This window comes from Oryx dammah, unplaced genomic scaffold, assembly GCF_014754425.2.
Source record: "Oryx dammah isolate SB20612 unplaced genomic scaffold, SCBI_Odam_1.1 HiC_scaffold_2, whole genome shotgun sequence".
NCBI lineage: Eukaryota > Metazoa > Chordata > Mammalia > Artiodactyla > Bovidae > Oryx > Oryx dammah.
In genome coordinates, this window is record NW_024070186.1 from 62,289,101 (window position 1) to 62,301,305 (window position 12,205).

The 12,205-nt window shown below is 35.8% G+C and overlaps 1 protein-coding gene across 5 annotated transcripts in view; it reads left to right on the top strand.

Annotated features, from left to right (window-relative positions):
- The window catches only part of ECT2 (epithelial cell transforming 2), a 55,335-nt gene that overhangs the window by 39,723 nt on the left and 3,407 nt on the right, over positions 1-12,205 (top strand). For all 5 annotated transcript variants that reach the window (XM_040248871.1, XM_040248889.1, XM_040248899.1 and 2 more), the window contains 4 exons: positions 871-1,009; positions 2,319-2,473; positions 9,705-9,812; positions 10,759-10,905. In XM_040248871.1, coding sequence (XP_040104805.1) covers positions 871-1,009; positions 2,319-2,473; positions 9,705-9,812; positions 10,759-10,905 — 549 coding nt within the window. The remainder of the gene's footprint in view (positions 1-870; positions 1,010-2,318; positions 2,474-9,704; positions 9,813-10,758; positions 10,906-12,205) is intronic.

Here is a 12,205-nt window from a genome sequence, read left to right on the forward strand (position 1 = left end):
TTCCCAGTTTAATTAAAGTATCAGCACATTGACTTTTTGCATCAATTTGTAATGTATTGTTACTTTGATTTTCATATTTCTCAATAGTATGTAAGTGTCATGAGAACCAGAACCATTTCTGTATTATTTGCTCCTTTATCCTCAGTTCCTTGCATGGGATCTAAGATAACTGTGAATTCTGTTTTTAAACTGAAGTCAGTTATTTTTTTGAACCCAAGGAAGTGATCCCAGAGCAACTATTTCCCTTTCCGAATTCAAGGCCATTTATTGAAGATTCCTTCATCCTTTGATCCCATTATTTCTCACAACGATTCTAAGTTCTTTCACACCTCTGGAATCTTTTCCATAGATCCTGTTTTCCTGACTTTTGAGCTCTTTTCATATGAATGTGAACAATTCTTTTACATAGTTACATGTATGAATTTGTCACATAGTAACTATGCTGCTGCTGCTGCTCCTAAGTCACTTCAGTTGTGTTCGACTCTGTGTGACCCCATAGATGGTAGCCCACCAGGCTCCCCCGTCCCTGGGATTCTCCAGTTAAGAATACTGGAGTGGGTTGCCATGTCCTTCTCCAATGCATGAAAGTGAAAAGTGAAAGTGAAGTCGCCCAGTGGTGTCCAACTCTTAGCGACACCATGGATTGCAGTCTACCAGGCTCCTCTGTCCATGGGATTTTCCAGGCAAGAGTACTGGAGTGGGGTGCTACTGCCTTCTCCGAGTAACTATGCTACTTACAGATAATTTTGGAATGACTGATACTTAATGAGCTGCATATTGATTTATGTGACTAGTGCCATTTTATTTTTAAGCATTTGGTCTTTGTTTTTGTTACTGACATCAACTTTTTTTTTCCTCCCCAATAATCAGATAGCAAGAAAACGACACAAGGTTATTGGTACTTTTAGGAGTCCTCCAGGCCATACGCGACCCCCAGCTTCTCTTAAGCATATTCATCTAATGCCTCTTTCTCAGATTAAGAAGGTGCTAGACATACGAGAGACAGAAGGTATGGTCACTGGATAAACTGTTGGCTAAATAAAAATAGTTTATATTCATTGAAGGTTTAATTCCCTTATATGTATATTTTTAAACTGGTAAATTATTTTTCAATATTGTTGATTAGTTCTGGCAAAGTAGTTGTTCTTTACTTTTATCCCACTACATTTCTAGGAACTGATTTGATTTTTAATTTTTTTCAAATGAAAGTACTATTTCATTCTGTAGAATATCTTCATCTCTTAAGATACAAAGAGCTTTTAAATGGTTACATGGGTTAAAATAGTGCCCATTCTCCCCATTACCACACCAAAACTTATTCCTTCAGAATCCAAAAGCAGTTGTAGTCTATTACTTGTGCTTCCACATCTTCCAACAAACATTCCCTGTTGCCAGTGGCTGCATTGTGAGGGATACATTTAGGATATTGCCAGAAATAGATATGCATGAGTAACTATGGTAGACTCAACGTGGGCTCATATGTGTATTAAGGAAAGCTTTTACTCTAAACTTTGTGAATGTTAAGAGAGGGTTCTTTGAAGGCTTGAAATTGGCAAAAGTTTATACCTACCATAAGCAATATCATTTTTTAAAATAGTAACTAATGATATGTATGCTTGGCAATATTTTGCTTGTTTAGGCATATATTTTTACCATGTAAGCTGGTTTTATCACTGATCCTATCCTCTAATGAAGGAAAGCTTTCAGTTTATGAGAAACAAAGAAAACCTGAATAGCAACTTATATTGCTCTCTTTACTCAGTTGTCAAATTGGATTTGTTAAGGGCTACATAGAGCATTTACTTAAATCATCTATATTTTTTAGATGATAATTTTGGAAGACTTCATTGTTTAAAATAGGTTCTGTTTTAGCATCTTGATCATAAAACCTTTTGTAACAGTTTTAATATTTGAGTATTTCTTTCAGTTCAAGTAGGTTGAATTATTGAATTATGCTTACAGTTTCACTTTAAAAACGTAAATTCTGGAATTCTAAGAAATGATCTAATTTTTTAAAGCTTCATTAAAGAAAATATTAAATGTTATGGAAAGTACTGCTTACCTAACAACATTAAATTATTATTGTTGGTTCCTCACATGGTATGTCCTATTCTTTCCAATGTTTCAACATAATATGATGCTGCTCTTTGTCCAATTAAAAACTAAGGGAACAGGAAAGATAGAGATAGAAATAATTTACTGGGTAGAGAAGAGAGAATTCAGTGGAGTTTTCTTGCTCTGAGGGAACTAAACTTGTGTTAAATCTGTCATTTTCCAAGGAGTAACTTGTAGTGTCTGTGATTATTCTGGAACCCTAGATTGCCATAATGCTTTTGCATTGCTTGTGAGGCCACCAACAGAGCAAGCAAATGTGCTGCTCAGTTTCCAGATGACATCAGAGGAACTTCCAAAAGAAAACTGGCTAAAGATGCTATGTCGACATGTAGCCAACACCATTTGTAAAGCAGATGCTGTAAGTTCTTAAACTACTATTGTAATGAAAGTTTAAACTCCATGAAAATGTACATACTAAACCTGTGTGTTTCTAATGACTTGTTAATTATGAATACAGGAGAGTTTTAGTTTTGTGTTTATTGAGGAAAACTGATTTAAAAGTTGTTTTGGAAAAGATGTTTAAAAGTATAGACATGTGCAACATTTTTTTGAATCCCTAGCTTACAGATAGGCCCTCATAGCCTTAGAACTTCTGTGGCTCTGCTTTAGTGAAGCTTTTGAAAGTTGCATTTTCATTTATGCTCTTTGACTTTACTGTTTGTGGGAGAATATTTTGTTCTGTTGTTCTTTTATCTTATTGAGAGCAATATGGTGAGTTGCTTTTCCTGTCAGGCAAGTTGCCAATCCAGTTTTATCAGTGCAGTCTCTTCAAATCAAAAGCCATTATAAATGTATAATCCCTTTTATCCTGTACAGATTAAAGTGAAGATATATGAGAAAATCAAAATCAGGTAGCTTGTGATAGATCTTGGATGAAGTCTAGGTCCATTAAAAGATAATTTGATTTCTTCATCATATATGGGAGGGATATATGATAGATATTGATCCCTTCATATTTGCACAAATGATATATTAGATGGAGGAGAATGTATAAATAGATGACCCTTTTCAGTATAGTAGATTGCCTTGGACATTTCCTGTGGGAATAAAATGTTTATTATAGTTAAATCTGATCTTCAAAGACATTGAGGTATGATTATTATTATTTATAAATACTTGATTAAGGATAGTTACATAACTGTTTAGAAAAATTAAGAGACTTAAAAAAATTTTTTTAATTGAAGTCTAGTTTATTTTACAGTGGTATGTTAGTTTCTGGTATATAGCAAAGTGATTCAGTTATACATAAATATTCGTATTCTTTTCCATTATGGTTTATTATAGGATACTGAATATAGTTCCATGTGCTGTACAGTAGGACCTTGTTGTTTATCCATTTTATATATAGTAGTTTGTATCTGCTAATCCTAATGTATTCCTCCCCCACGCCTTTTCCCCTTTGGTAATGATAAGTTCTTATGTTTTCTATGTCTTTGAGTCTGTTTCTGTTTTATAAATAATTTAATTTGTGTCATATTTTAGATTCCACATATAAGTGATATTATATAGTATTTGTCTTTGTGATTTACTTCACTTAATATGATATCTTTGTGTGTGTGTGCATGTGTGTGCTCAGTCATGTCCAGCTCTCAGTGACCTCATGGACTGTAGCCCATCAGGGGGTTTCCCAAGCCAGAATACTGGAGTGGGGTGCCATTTCCTACCCCAGGGGCTCTTCCCAACCCAGGGATCAAACTTGCATCTCCTGCATTGGTAGGTGGATTCTTTACCATTAGTTCCACCTGGTAAGCCCATGATAATCTCAGGTCCATCCATGTTACTGCATGGCATTCTTAAACTATTTTTTATGGCCAAGTAGTATTCCATTGTGTATCTATTCCACATCTTCTTTATCCATTCATCTATCATGTTGCTTCCATGATTTGGAAATTATAAGTTGTGCTGCTGTAAAATTTATTGTAATTTGTAAATTGTGCTGCTATAAACATTGGGGTACCTGTATGTTTTTGGATTATAGTTTTCTTTGGATATATGCCTGGGAGTGGGATTGTTGGGTCATATGGCAACTCTATTTTAAGTTTTTTTCGGTTTTGTTTGTTTGTTTTTATTGTTTTTTTTTTTTATTTTCAGGGTTTTAAGGAACCTCAGTACTGTTACCCTCTCTGCCTTTGTTATTTGTAGACTTCTTAATGATGGCCATTCCTTCTGGTGTGAGGCAGTACCTTTTTGTAGTTTTGATTTTCATTTTTCTAATAATGAGTGATGTTGAGCATTTTTTCATGTTCTGTTGTCCATCTGTATGTCTTTGGAGAAGTGTTTATTTAGGTCTTTAGTTACTGATTGAGTTATTATCTTGTTATTAAGTTGTATGAGCTGCTACTATATTTTGGAAATTAATCCCTTGTTGGGCACATTGTTTGCAAATGTTTCTCCCATTCTGTAGATTATCTTTTCTTTTTATGGTTTCCTTTCCTGTGGAAAAGCTTTTAAGTTTATTAGGTCCCATTTGCTTTTTTTTACTCTTATTTCTGTATCCTTGAGAGACTGATCTAAGAAAACAACTGGACTTTTATGTCAGAATTTTTTGCCTATGTTCTCTTCTAGGAGTTTCATCGTGTCATATTTGGGGCTTCCCTGGTGGCTCAGATGGTAAAGAATCTGTCTGCAGTACAGGAGACCCAGGTTCAATCCCTGGATCTGGATGATCTCCTGGAGAAGAGAATGGTGTTTATTGAGTTTATGTATGGTGTGAGAGACTGTTCTGACTTCCTTGATTTATATGCACCTGTCCAGCTTTTCCAACACCACATTGAAGAGACCTTTTTTTTCCCCCCATCAATTCTGTACTCATGCCTCCTTTGTCAAGAGTATATAGTAGTTTCAAGGTATCTTCTGATTTCCTCTTTGATTCCATCATTGACTCTTTGATATATATATATATATATTATATATATATATATATTTTTAGTAACATGCTTTTTAGTTTCCATATATTTTTTTTTTCTTCTCTAAGGTTGACCTCTAGTTTCATGCTATTGTGTTCAGAAAAGATGCTTGAAATAATTTCTGTCCTCTTAAATTTGTTCAGTCTTGTTTTGTGTCCTAGTCTGTGGTCAATCCTAGAGATTGATCTATGTGCATTTATAAACAATCTATTCTGATTTTTTGGATGTAATGTCCTGAAAATATCAATTAAGCCTAACTTTTTATTGTATCATTTAAGATCTCTTGTCTTTTTCATTTTGTCTGGAAGATATATCTGTTGATGTGAATGAGATGTTAAAGTCTTTTACTGTTGTATTCCTGTTGGTTTCTTCCTTTATGTCTGTTAATACTTGCTTTTTGTATTTAGGCACTCATATATTGCATATGTTAACAAGTATTAAATGCATGTAATATCTTCATCTTGTATTGACCCTTTTATCATTATAGAGTGTCCTTTTTTATCTTTATGACTTGTTTTACAGTCTGTTTTGTCTGGAATGAGCGTTGCTAGATCTGCTTTGTTGTCGTTTCCATTTGCATGAAATATCTTTTTCAGTCTCATCACTTTGAATCCGTGTGTCATTGGCCCTAAGGTCTGTTTCTTATAGGTAGCAGGTTGTAGGCTTTTTTTTTTTTTTAAATCCAGTCTGCCATTGTCTTTTTATTAGAGTGTTTAGTCCATTGACATTTAAGGTAATTATTGATAGATATGTATTTATTTCCATTTTAAGCCTTATTTTCCAGTTGAGTTTATACTTCTTCTTTGTTCCTTTCTGTTTTCCTTGATGGTTTTCTTTTGTATTATGCTTTTTCTTTTCTTTTACTTTTTGTGAACCTGTTACGTGGTTTTGATTTGTGGTTACCCTGGCTGTCAAGTGTGTTAACCCACTACTATATTGACTTGCTCTAGACTGATAGTCATATAGGCTCAAACACATTCTTTAAAATAAAAAACTACATTTTTATACTCTCTTTCCCCACATTTTATGATTTTGATGTCCTCTTTTACATCTTTGTATTTACTCATTTGGTGTTAGTGGTAGTTATCATTACGTTCAGAAAAAATTATTTTATTTTTTAAATTTGTGTACTAGTTTATGTAAGTGATTTTCTTTCCAATTGTGATTTTCTCTTTCATGTAGATTTTTTTTTCTTTATTCTACTTAGAGAAACCTTTGAATATTTCTTTTAGGATAAGTTTAATGTTGCTGTATTCTTTTTAGTTTTTGCTTGTCTGAGAAGTTCTTTATCTCTCCCTATTCTAAGTGATAATCTTGCTGTATAGAGTTTCCTGGGTTGCAGGCTTTTCCCTTGTAAGACTTTGAATAAATATATCCTGCCACTCCCTTCTGGCCTTCAGTTTCTGTAGGTAGAGATACCAGTTGACAGCCTTATGGGGGGAGGCGTCCTTTGAAATTAACTCTTTGTTTTCTTTCTGCCTTTAGAATCTTCTTTATATCTTTAAATTTTATTGTTTTAGTTATAATATATCTTGGTGTAGGTCTGTTTGGGTTCATCTTGTTTGGGACCCTCTGTCCTTCCTATACATGGGTTTCCGTTTCCTTCCTTAAATTTGGGACATTTTCAGCCATAATTTCTTCAAATATATTTTAAAATTCCTGTTCTCTTTTGTTTTCCTTCTGGGATTCCTATTATGCACAGATCTGGATACTTTATATTATTCCATAGGTCTTCTATATATATATATATTTTTTAATTTGTATTTCTGTCTGCTCTTCTAGTCTGGTAATTTCCACTATTCTGTCTTCCAGATCACTTATTAGTTCTTCATTATCCAGCTTGCTGTTGATTGCCTTTAGTTCAGCTTTTGTCTCAGCAAATGAGTTTTCTACTTTTGATTGACTCCTCTTTATATATATATATATATATATATATATATAGTCTTTTTTATTTTACAGTAATCTCTGTTTCTGTCCATATCATTTCTTAACTCCTTCAGTATTTTCATTATCTCCTTTTTGGACTCAGGATCTGGTAGACTGGAGATATCTGTTTCATTGTTCTTTCAGGGGAATTCTCTTGGTCTTTTAATTGTGTGGTTCCTCCTCTTCTTCATTTTACTTTTATTTCTCTGACTCTGAATTAAGGAGAAACAGTTATCTACCGTGGTCTGGAAAGGCAGTTTTTAATGAGGGAGTGTCCCTGTGTAGCCTTTGTGAGTGTAATAATTTTGAGCAAAGACTGTTTTTAGTATGGATGCCTGCCATAATTTTCCTCTCTGTGTGTTACCCATTATCCCCTTGGTAAGGGTGTGATTGTTACCATGATGACCAGAGCCTGCACTGGATGTTGAGTGTGGCCTCCTCTTTGCTCTGTGGTTGTTACAACTCTGTCTGGGGCAGGGTCTGCCCCGCTTTGGGATAGATGCCCCAGGTCTGTTTCTGAACTCCAGTGTGAGGTAAATAGGACTGGAATGCTCCCACTGGGAGAGACGCCGCCCAATGAATATTGGGGAAGGACTTGTCTACGGGAAAGTGCACTCTGTGATTTTGCCTGTCACTATTGTGCTGGTTCACAGAGTACAGTTTTTAGCACACCCCTTGGTCCCACCTCAGCTGTGGAGATTTAGATAGTTAGCTCTGGTAACTCTCAGATCTTCTACTCACAAAGCTAATAGCACAGATCTGTTGACACAACTACTGAGGTCAGGCACTGGAACCAACATGGCTGGGTTGAGCACCTGGACCCGCCATAGCTGTAGGAGCTACTGAGTCAGCCCAGACCCTCTGTGTGTGAGTGCTAGCAGAGCCTATTATCTCTAGACCTGCTCCAGCCACAGGAGCACAGTAATCTACACCAGTGTCCTACAGGCACTGAGTTTACCAAGCCATCTCAGGCACATAAATTCATGAGCCATGGGGACATTAAGGTTTCAGCCCTGCTTTCTAAGTTGTAAGGCCACTGGCAGTTGGCTAGGATTGCAGCCTTGCCTCTGTGAATGAGCAGCTGGGCCTGTTGTGAGCACACTGAGAATGAGGCTGCTATTCTGTGCCCTACCCTTTCTTTGAGCTTGCAAGTTAACAGTGGGGCTTCAGTGGCGGATCCAGTCTCCTTTTTGCACATGTACCAGATTCCAGCTTGGATCACACTCCAATCCCCTTCAGGCAGTCTTCGTGCAGGCAACTCCAGTCTTCACCCCAGGTCTGTCCTCTGAAGCCCAGATTTTAGCAGCTGACCTTCTCAGATGGCTCAGAAGGTAAAGGATCCACCTACAGTGCAGGAGACACAAGAGACCTGGGTTCAATCCCTGGGTCAGGAAAATCTGCCCAAGAAGGAAGTGACAACCCACTCCAGTATTCTTGCCTGGAAAATCCCATGGACAAAGGAGCCTGGCAAGCTATAGTGCAAAGGGTTGCGAAGAGTTGGACACAGCTGAGCACCTGTGTGCACCAGCAGACAGGCCTCTCCGGCTGAGGATTGCAGTGAGATGGCCTGGGCCTTCTTTGCAGGTCTCCCTCTGTTCTACTTGTCGCAGACCAGTTGCTGTGTTCTCTCTGAAGCCTCTGAAGCTCTCTTTCTCTCCACACTGATCTCCCCTGCTGGTGAAGCATTGTCCCGTGTCAAGGAACATTTCCTCTTCCATAGCTCCCTCCCAGGGGTACAGATCCTATCCCAATTCCCCTTTTCTTTCTTTTCTCCTGCCCTGTTATTTGGTGATCTTCTTGCATTTTGGTTTTATGAGCTCTTCTGCCAGCATTTAGCAGGTATTCTGTGAGCTTTATTGTACATACAGATATGTCTGTGGAAGGAGGTGAGTTCCATGTCTTTCTATTGCACCATCGTGCTCTGGTCCTTGATTTGTTTGTTTTTTTTAATTTCTGTGGGCCAACAATATATTGTTATAAATAAAGGATTGCTCCACACGAAGGTTCATTGAAAGAAATACAGTACTAGTGCATACAACAGAATGCTGGCTAGGAAAATAATGGAGACAGCTTTTTGTAAAGCCAAAAAACTGTTCATTATAAGGAAGAATTTTTTCTCATAGTGCTAGGCATCCATATATAAAATGGATCTCTGCAGTATAGTGATTTCCTACTATAGAGATTATTCCTAAATTTATCAAAATGTCCAACTAGATGGCTTTTGCAGTCTTTTATAAATTTATAACTATGATTCTGAAGTATAAACAGTAATGGAAAAATGCTGAAAATAAAATCTATTGAATTACTAGCCATAATTCTAGAACTGGAATATAAACAATTAATGAAAGTATTTCATAAAGTAAGATTAACCACAAGGTGGCAGCAAACATTAAATCTATATCCTAATTTATACTATTTTAAGCCACAAAATTCTTCCCAGTTATAAAATTTTGTTACTAAAAAATGTTTATAAATGTTTATAAATTCAGATATTCAGGGACTTTAGTTGAACTCTCTCTTACATTTCAAATAGTACATTTTAAAATGCCCTGATTTGGTGTCTTTTGAGAACTTTTGCCATGTTGAAGAGAAAATATTTGTATACTCACATATGCATTGTAAAAAATAGCAAAAATCTTGAGTAGTTTGATTTATATAAGCACCTGTGTGTGCACGTAAGTTCTTATAGGTTTGATTTTAGGAACAGCTGTGTATTTTTATTTTATTATTTTAAAAGTTAATATTAATTTTCAACAGGAGAATCTTATTTACACTGCTGATCCAGAATCCTTTGAAGTAAATACAAAAGATATGGACAGTACCTTGAGTAGAGCATCTAGGGCAATAAAAAAGACTTCAAAAAAGGTAAATCTCAGTGGCATTATTATTCACTGTGTCTCCAAAATGTATTTTTCAATAAAACAAAGTTGTTTTTTGGTTTTAGGAAATGGCCTGCAGAGATAATAGTTAAACTTAGCAAATTCCTTGGCACAGTAATTGTAACAGCTTTTACCCTTCCCATTCTAGTTAACTATGATATTTCTGATGGTGTTTTAAGTATATGTGCATTCATGTTAGAAATTGCCTTAGATATTTTTCAGCAAAGGGCACACCATAGAGTCAGGATACCTCGGATCTGTTCCTTACCATAGTAAGTTTCAGACTTCTAATGATGAAGATAACTTTCCTACTTACCTTACCTTATCGAGGTTGTTCAGGACTATACAAGAATGTTGGTAATAGGTTTTTTAAAAGTAGAATTAGAGTTTTAATTTTATAGGTAAATTTATAGCCAGAGTCTGTTGTTCAGTTTATAAGTGTTTGATTGTTGTTTTCTTTGCCTACTTTAATCATCATTGTATCTCTGCATTTAACATGAATGATATATAGTAGATAAACATTAACAATGGTGATTCAAATAAAGTCCTACCTGTTTTCAATTAAATTGAGGTTTAAGTGGCTTTGGATCAATGATCTCACAACTGAATTATAGCAGAATTAGACAATACCAAGGTTTCTTCTCATGCCAAATTTTCCCTCCTACTTTCTCCTGCTGGACTAGTGTTCTATGAATGCAAGATGGAATAATCCACAATATACTACATTTTCACTGCTTTGTCCAGAGATTCTCATTCTTTCAGATACTTTTTATAGAAAAAAGTATATGGCAGAATTCCTCCTTATTTTTTATAGAAAAACTTCTAATGTGAATTTGGGTTTGTTTTACATATAATTGTTCTAATTGTTCTAATCAATTATATATTAAATTTATCTAGGTTTTTAAATTAATTGTATCTTGTTTTAATTCTAGGTTACAAGAGCATTCTCTTTCTCCAAAACTCCAAAAAGAGCTCTCCGAAGGGCTCTTATGACATCCCAAAGTTCAGCAGAGGGAAGAAGTCCTTCTAGCAATGAGAAGCATGTAATGAGTCGTCTGGCTAGCACATCATCATTAGCAGTAAGTGATTTTGATTTAACAGGCTAAATGACTTCAGATTTATCAAGTTGGTATAAAATTTGTTGACTTTTTAAAGGTGGAAATCTTAAATTTCCATCAATTTTTTTGATATATCTAACCTGATTGTTGGGTTAAGATAATTTAGAAAACCTCACTTAATGGATTAGAGACTTACTTAAAGTATAGTTTATTTGATATGAAATTTTATTGGGATTGAGATGTTAATCTCTGAGAAAGAAACATGTTTCAGTCTAGCCTATCACTTTACTGAGGTACAGAATGATAGTTCTATTTATAGATTGGCTCCAATAATATAGCAGAGACTGAGTTTTATTTCCTTTATTTCTATGAATAGATCATCACTGAAGTGAGTATCAAAAGGTTCTAAATTCATGTGTTTATTTTTAAATGCTTCCTGAACAATCCAAATTCCCAATGATGTCAGAATTATTAGACATTTAATTTAAGGGCCTTTCTGGAAAATGTCAGTCTTCATTCCAATTCCAAAGAAAGGCAATGCCAAAGAATGCTCAAACTACCGCACAATTGCACTCATCTCACATGCTAGTAAAGTAATGCTCAAAATTCTCCAAGCCAGGCTTCAGCAGTACATGAACCATGAACTTCCTGATGTTCAAGCTGGTTTTAGAAAAGGCAGAGGAACCAGAGATCAAATTGCCAACATCCGCTGGATCATTGAAAAAGCAAGAGAGTTCCAGAAAAACATCTATTCCTGCTTTATTGACTATGCCAAAGCCTTTGACTGTGTGGATCACAATAAACTGTGGAAAATTCTGAAAGAGATGGGAGTACCAGACCACCTGACCTGCCTCTTGAGAAATCTGTATGCAAGTTAGGAAGCAACAGTTAGAACTGGACATGGAACAACAGACTGGTTCCAAATAAGAAAAGGAGTACATCAAGGCTGTATATTGTCACCTTGCTCATTTAACTTCTATGCAGAGTCCATCATGAGAAACGCTGGACTGGAAGAAGTACAAGCTGGAATCAAGATTGCCGGGTGAAACATCAATAACCTCAGATATGCAGATGACACCACCCTTATGGCAGAAAGTGAAGAGGAACTCAAAAGCCTCTTGATGAAAGTGAAAGAGGAGAGTGAAAAAGTTGGCTTAAAGCTCAACATTCAGAAAATGAAGATCATGGCATCCGGTCCCATCACCTCATGGGAAATAGATGGGGAATCAGTGGAAACAGTGTCAGACTTCATTTTTTGGGCTCCAAAATCACCTCAGATGGTGATTGCAGCCATGAAATTAAAAGATGCTTACTCCTTAGA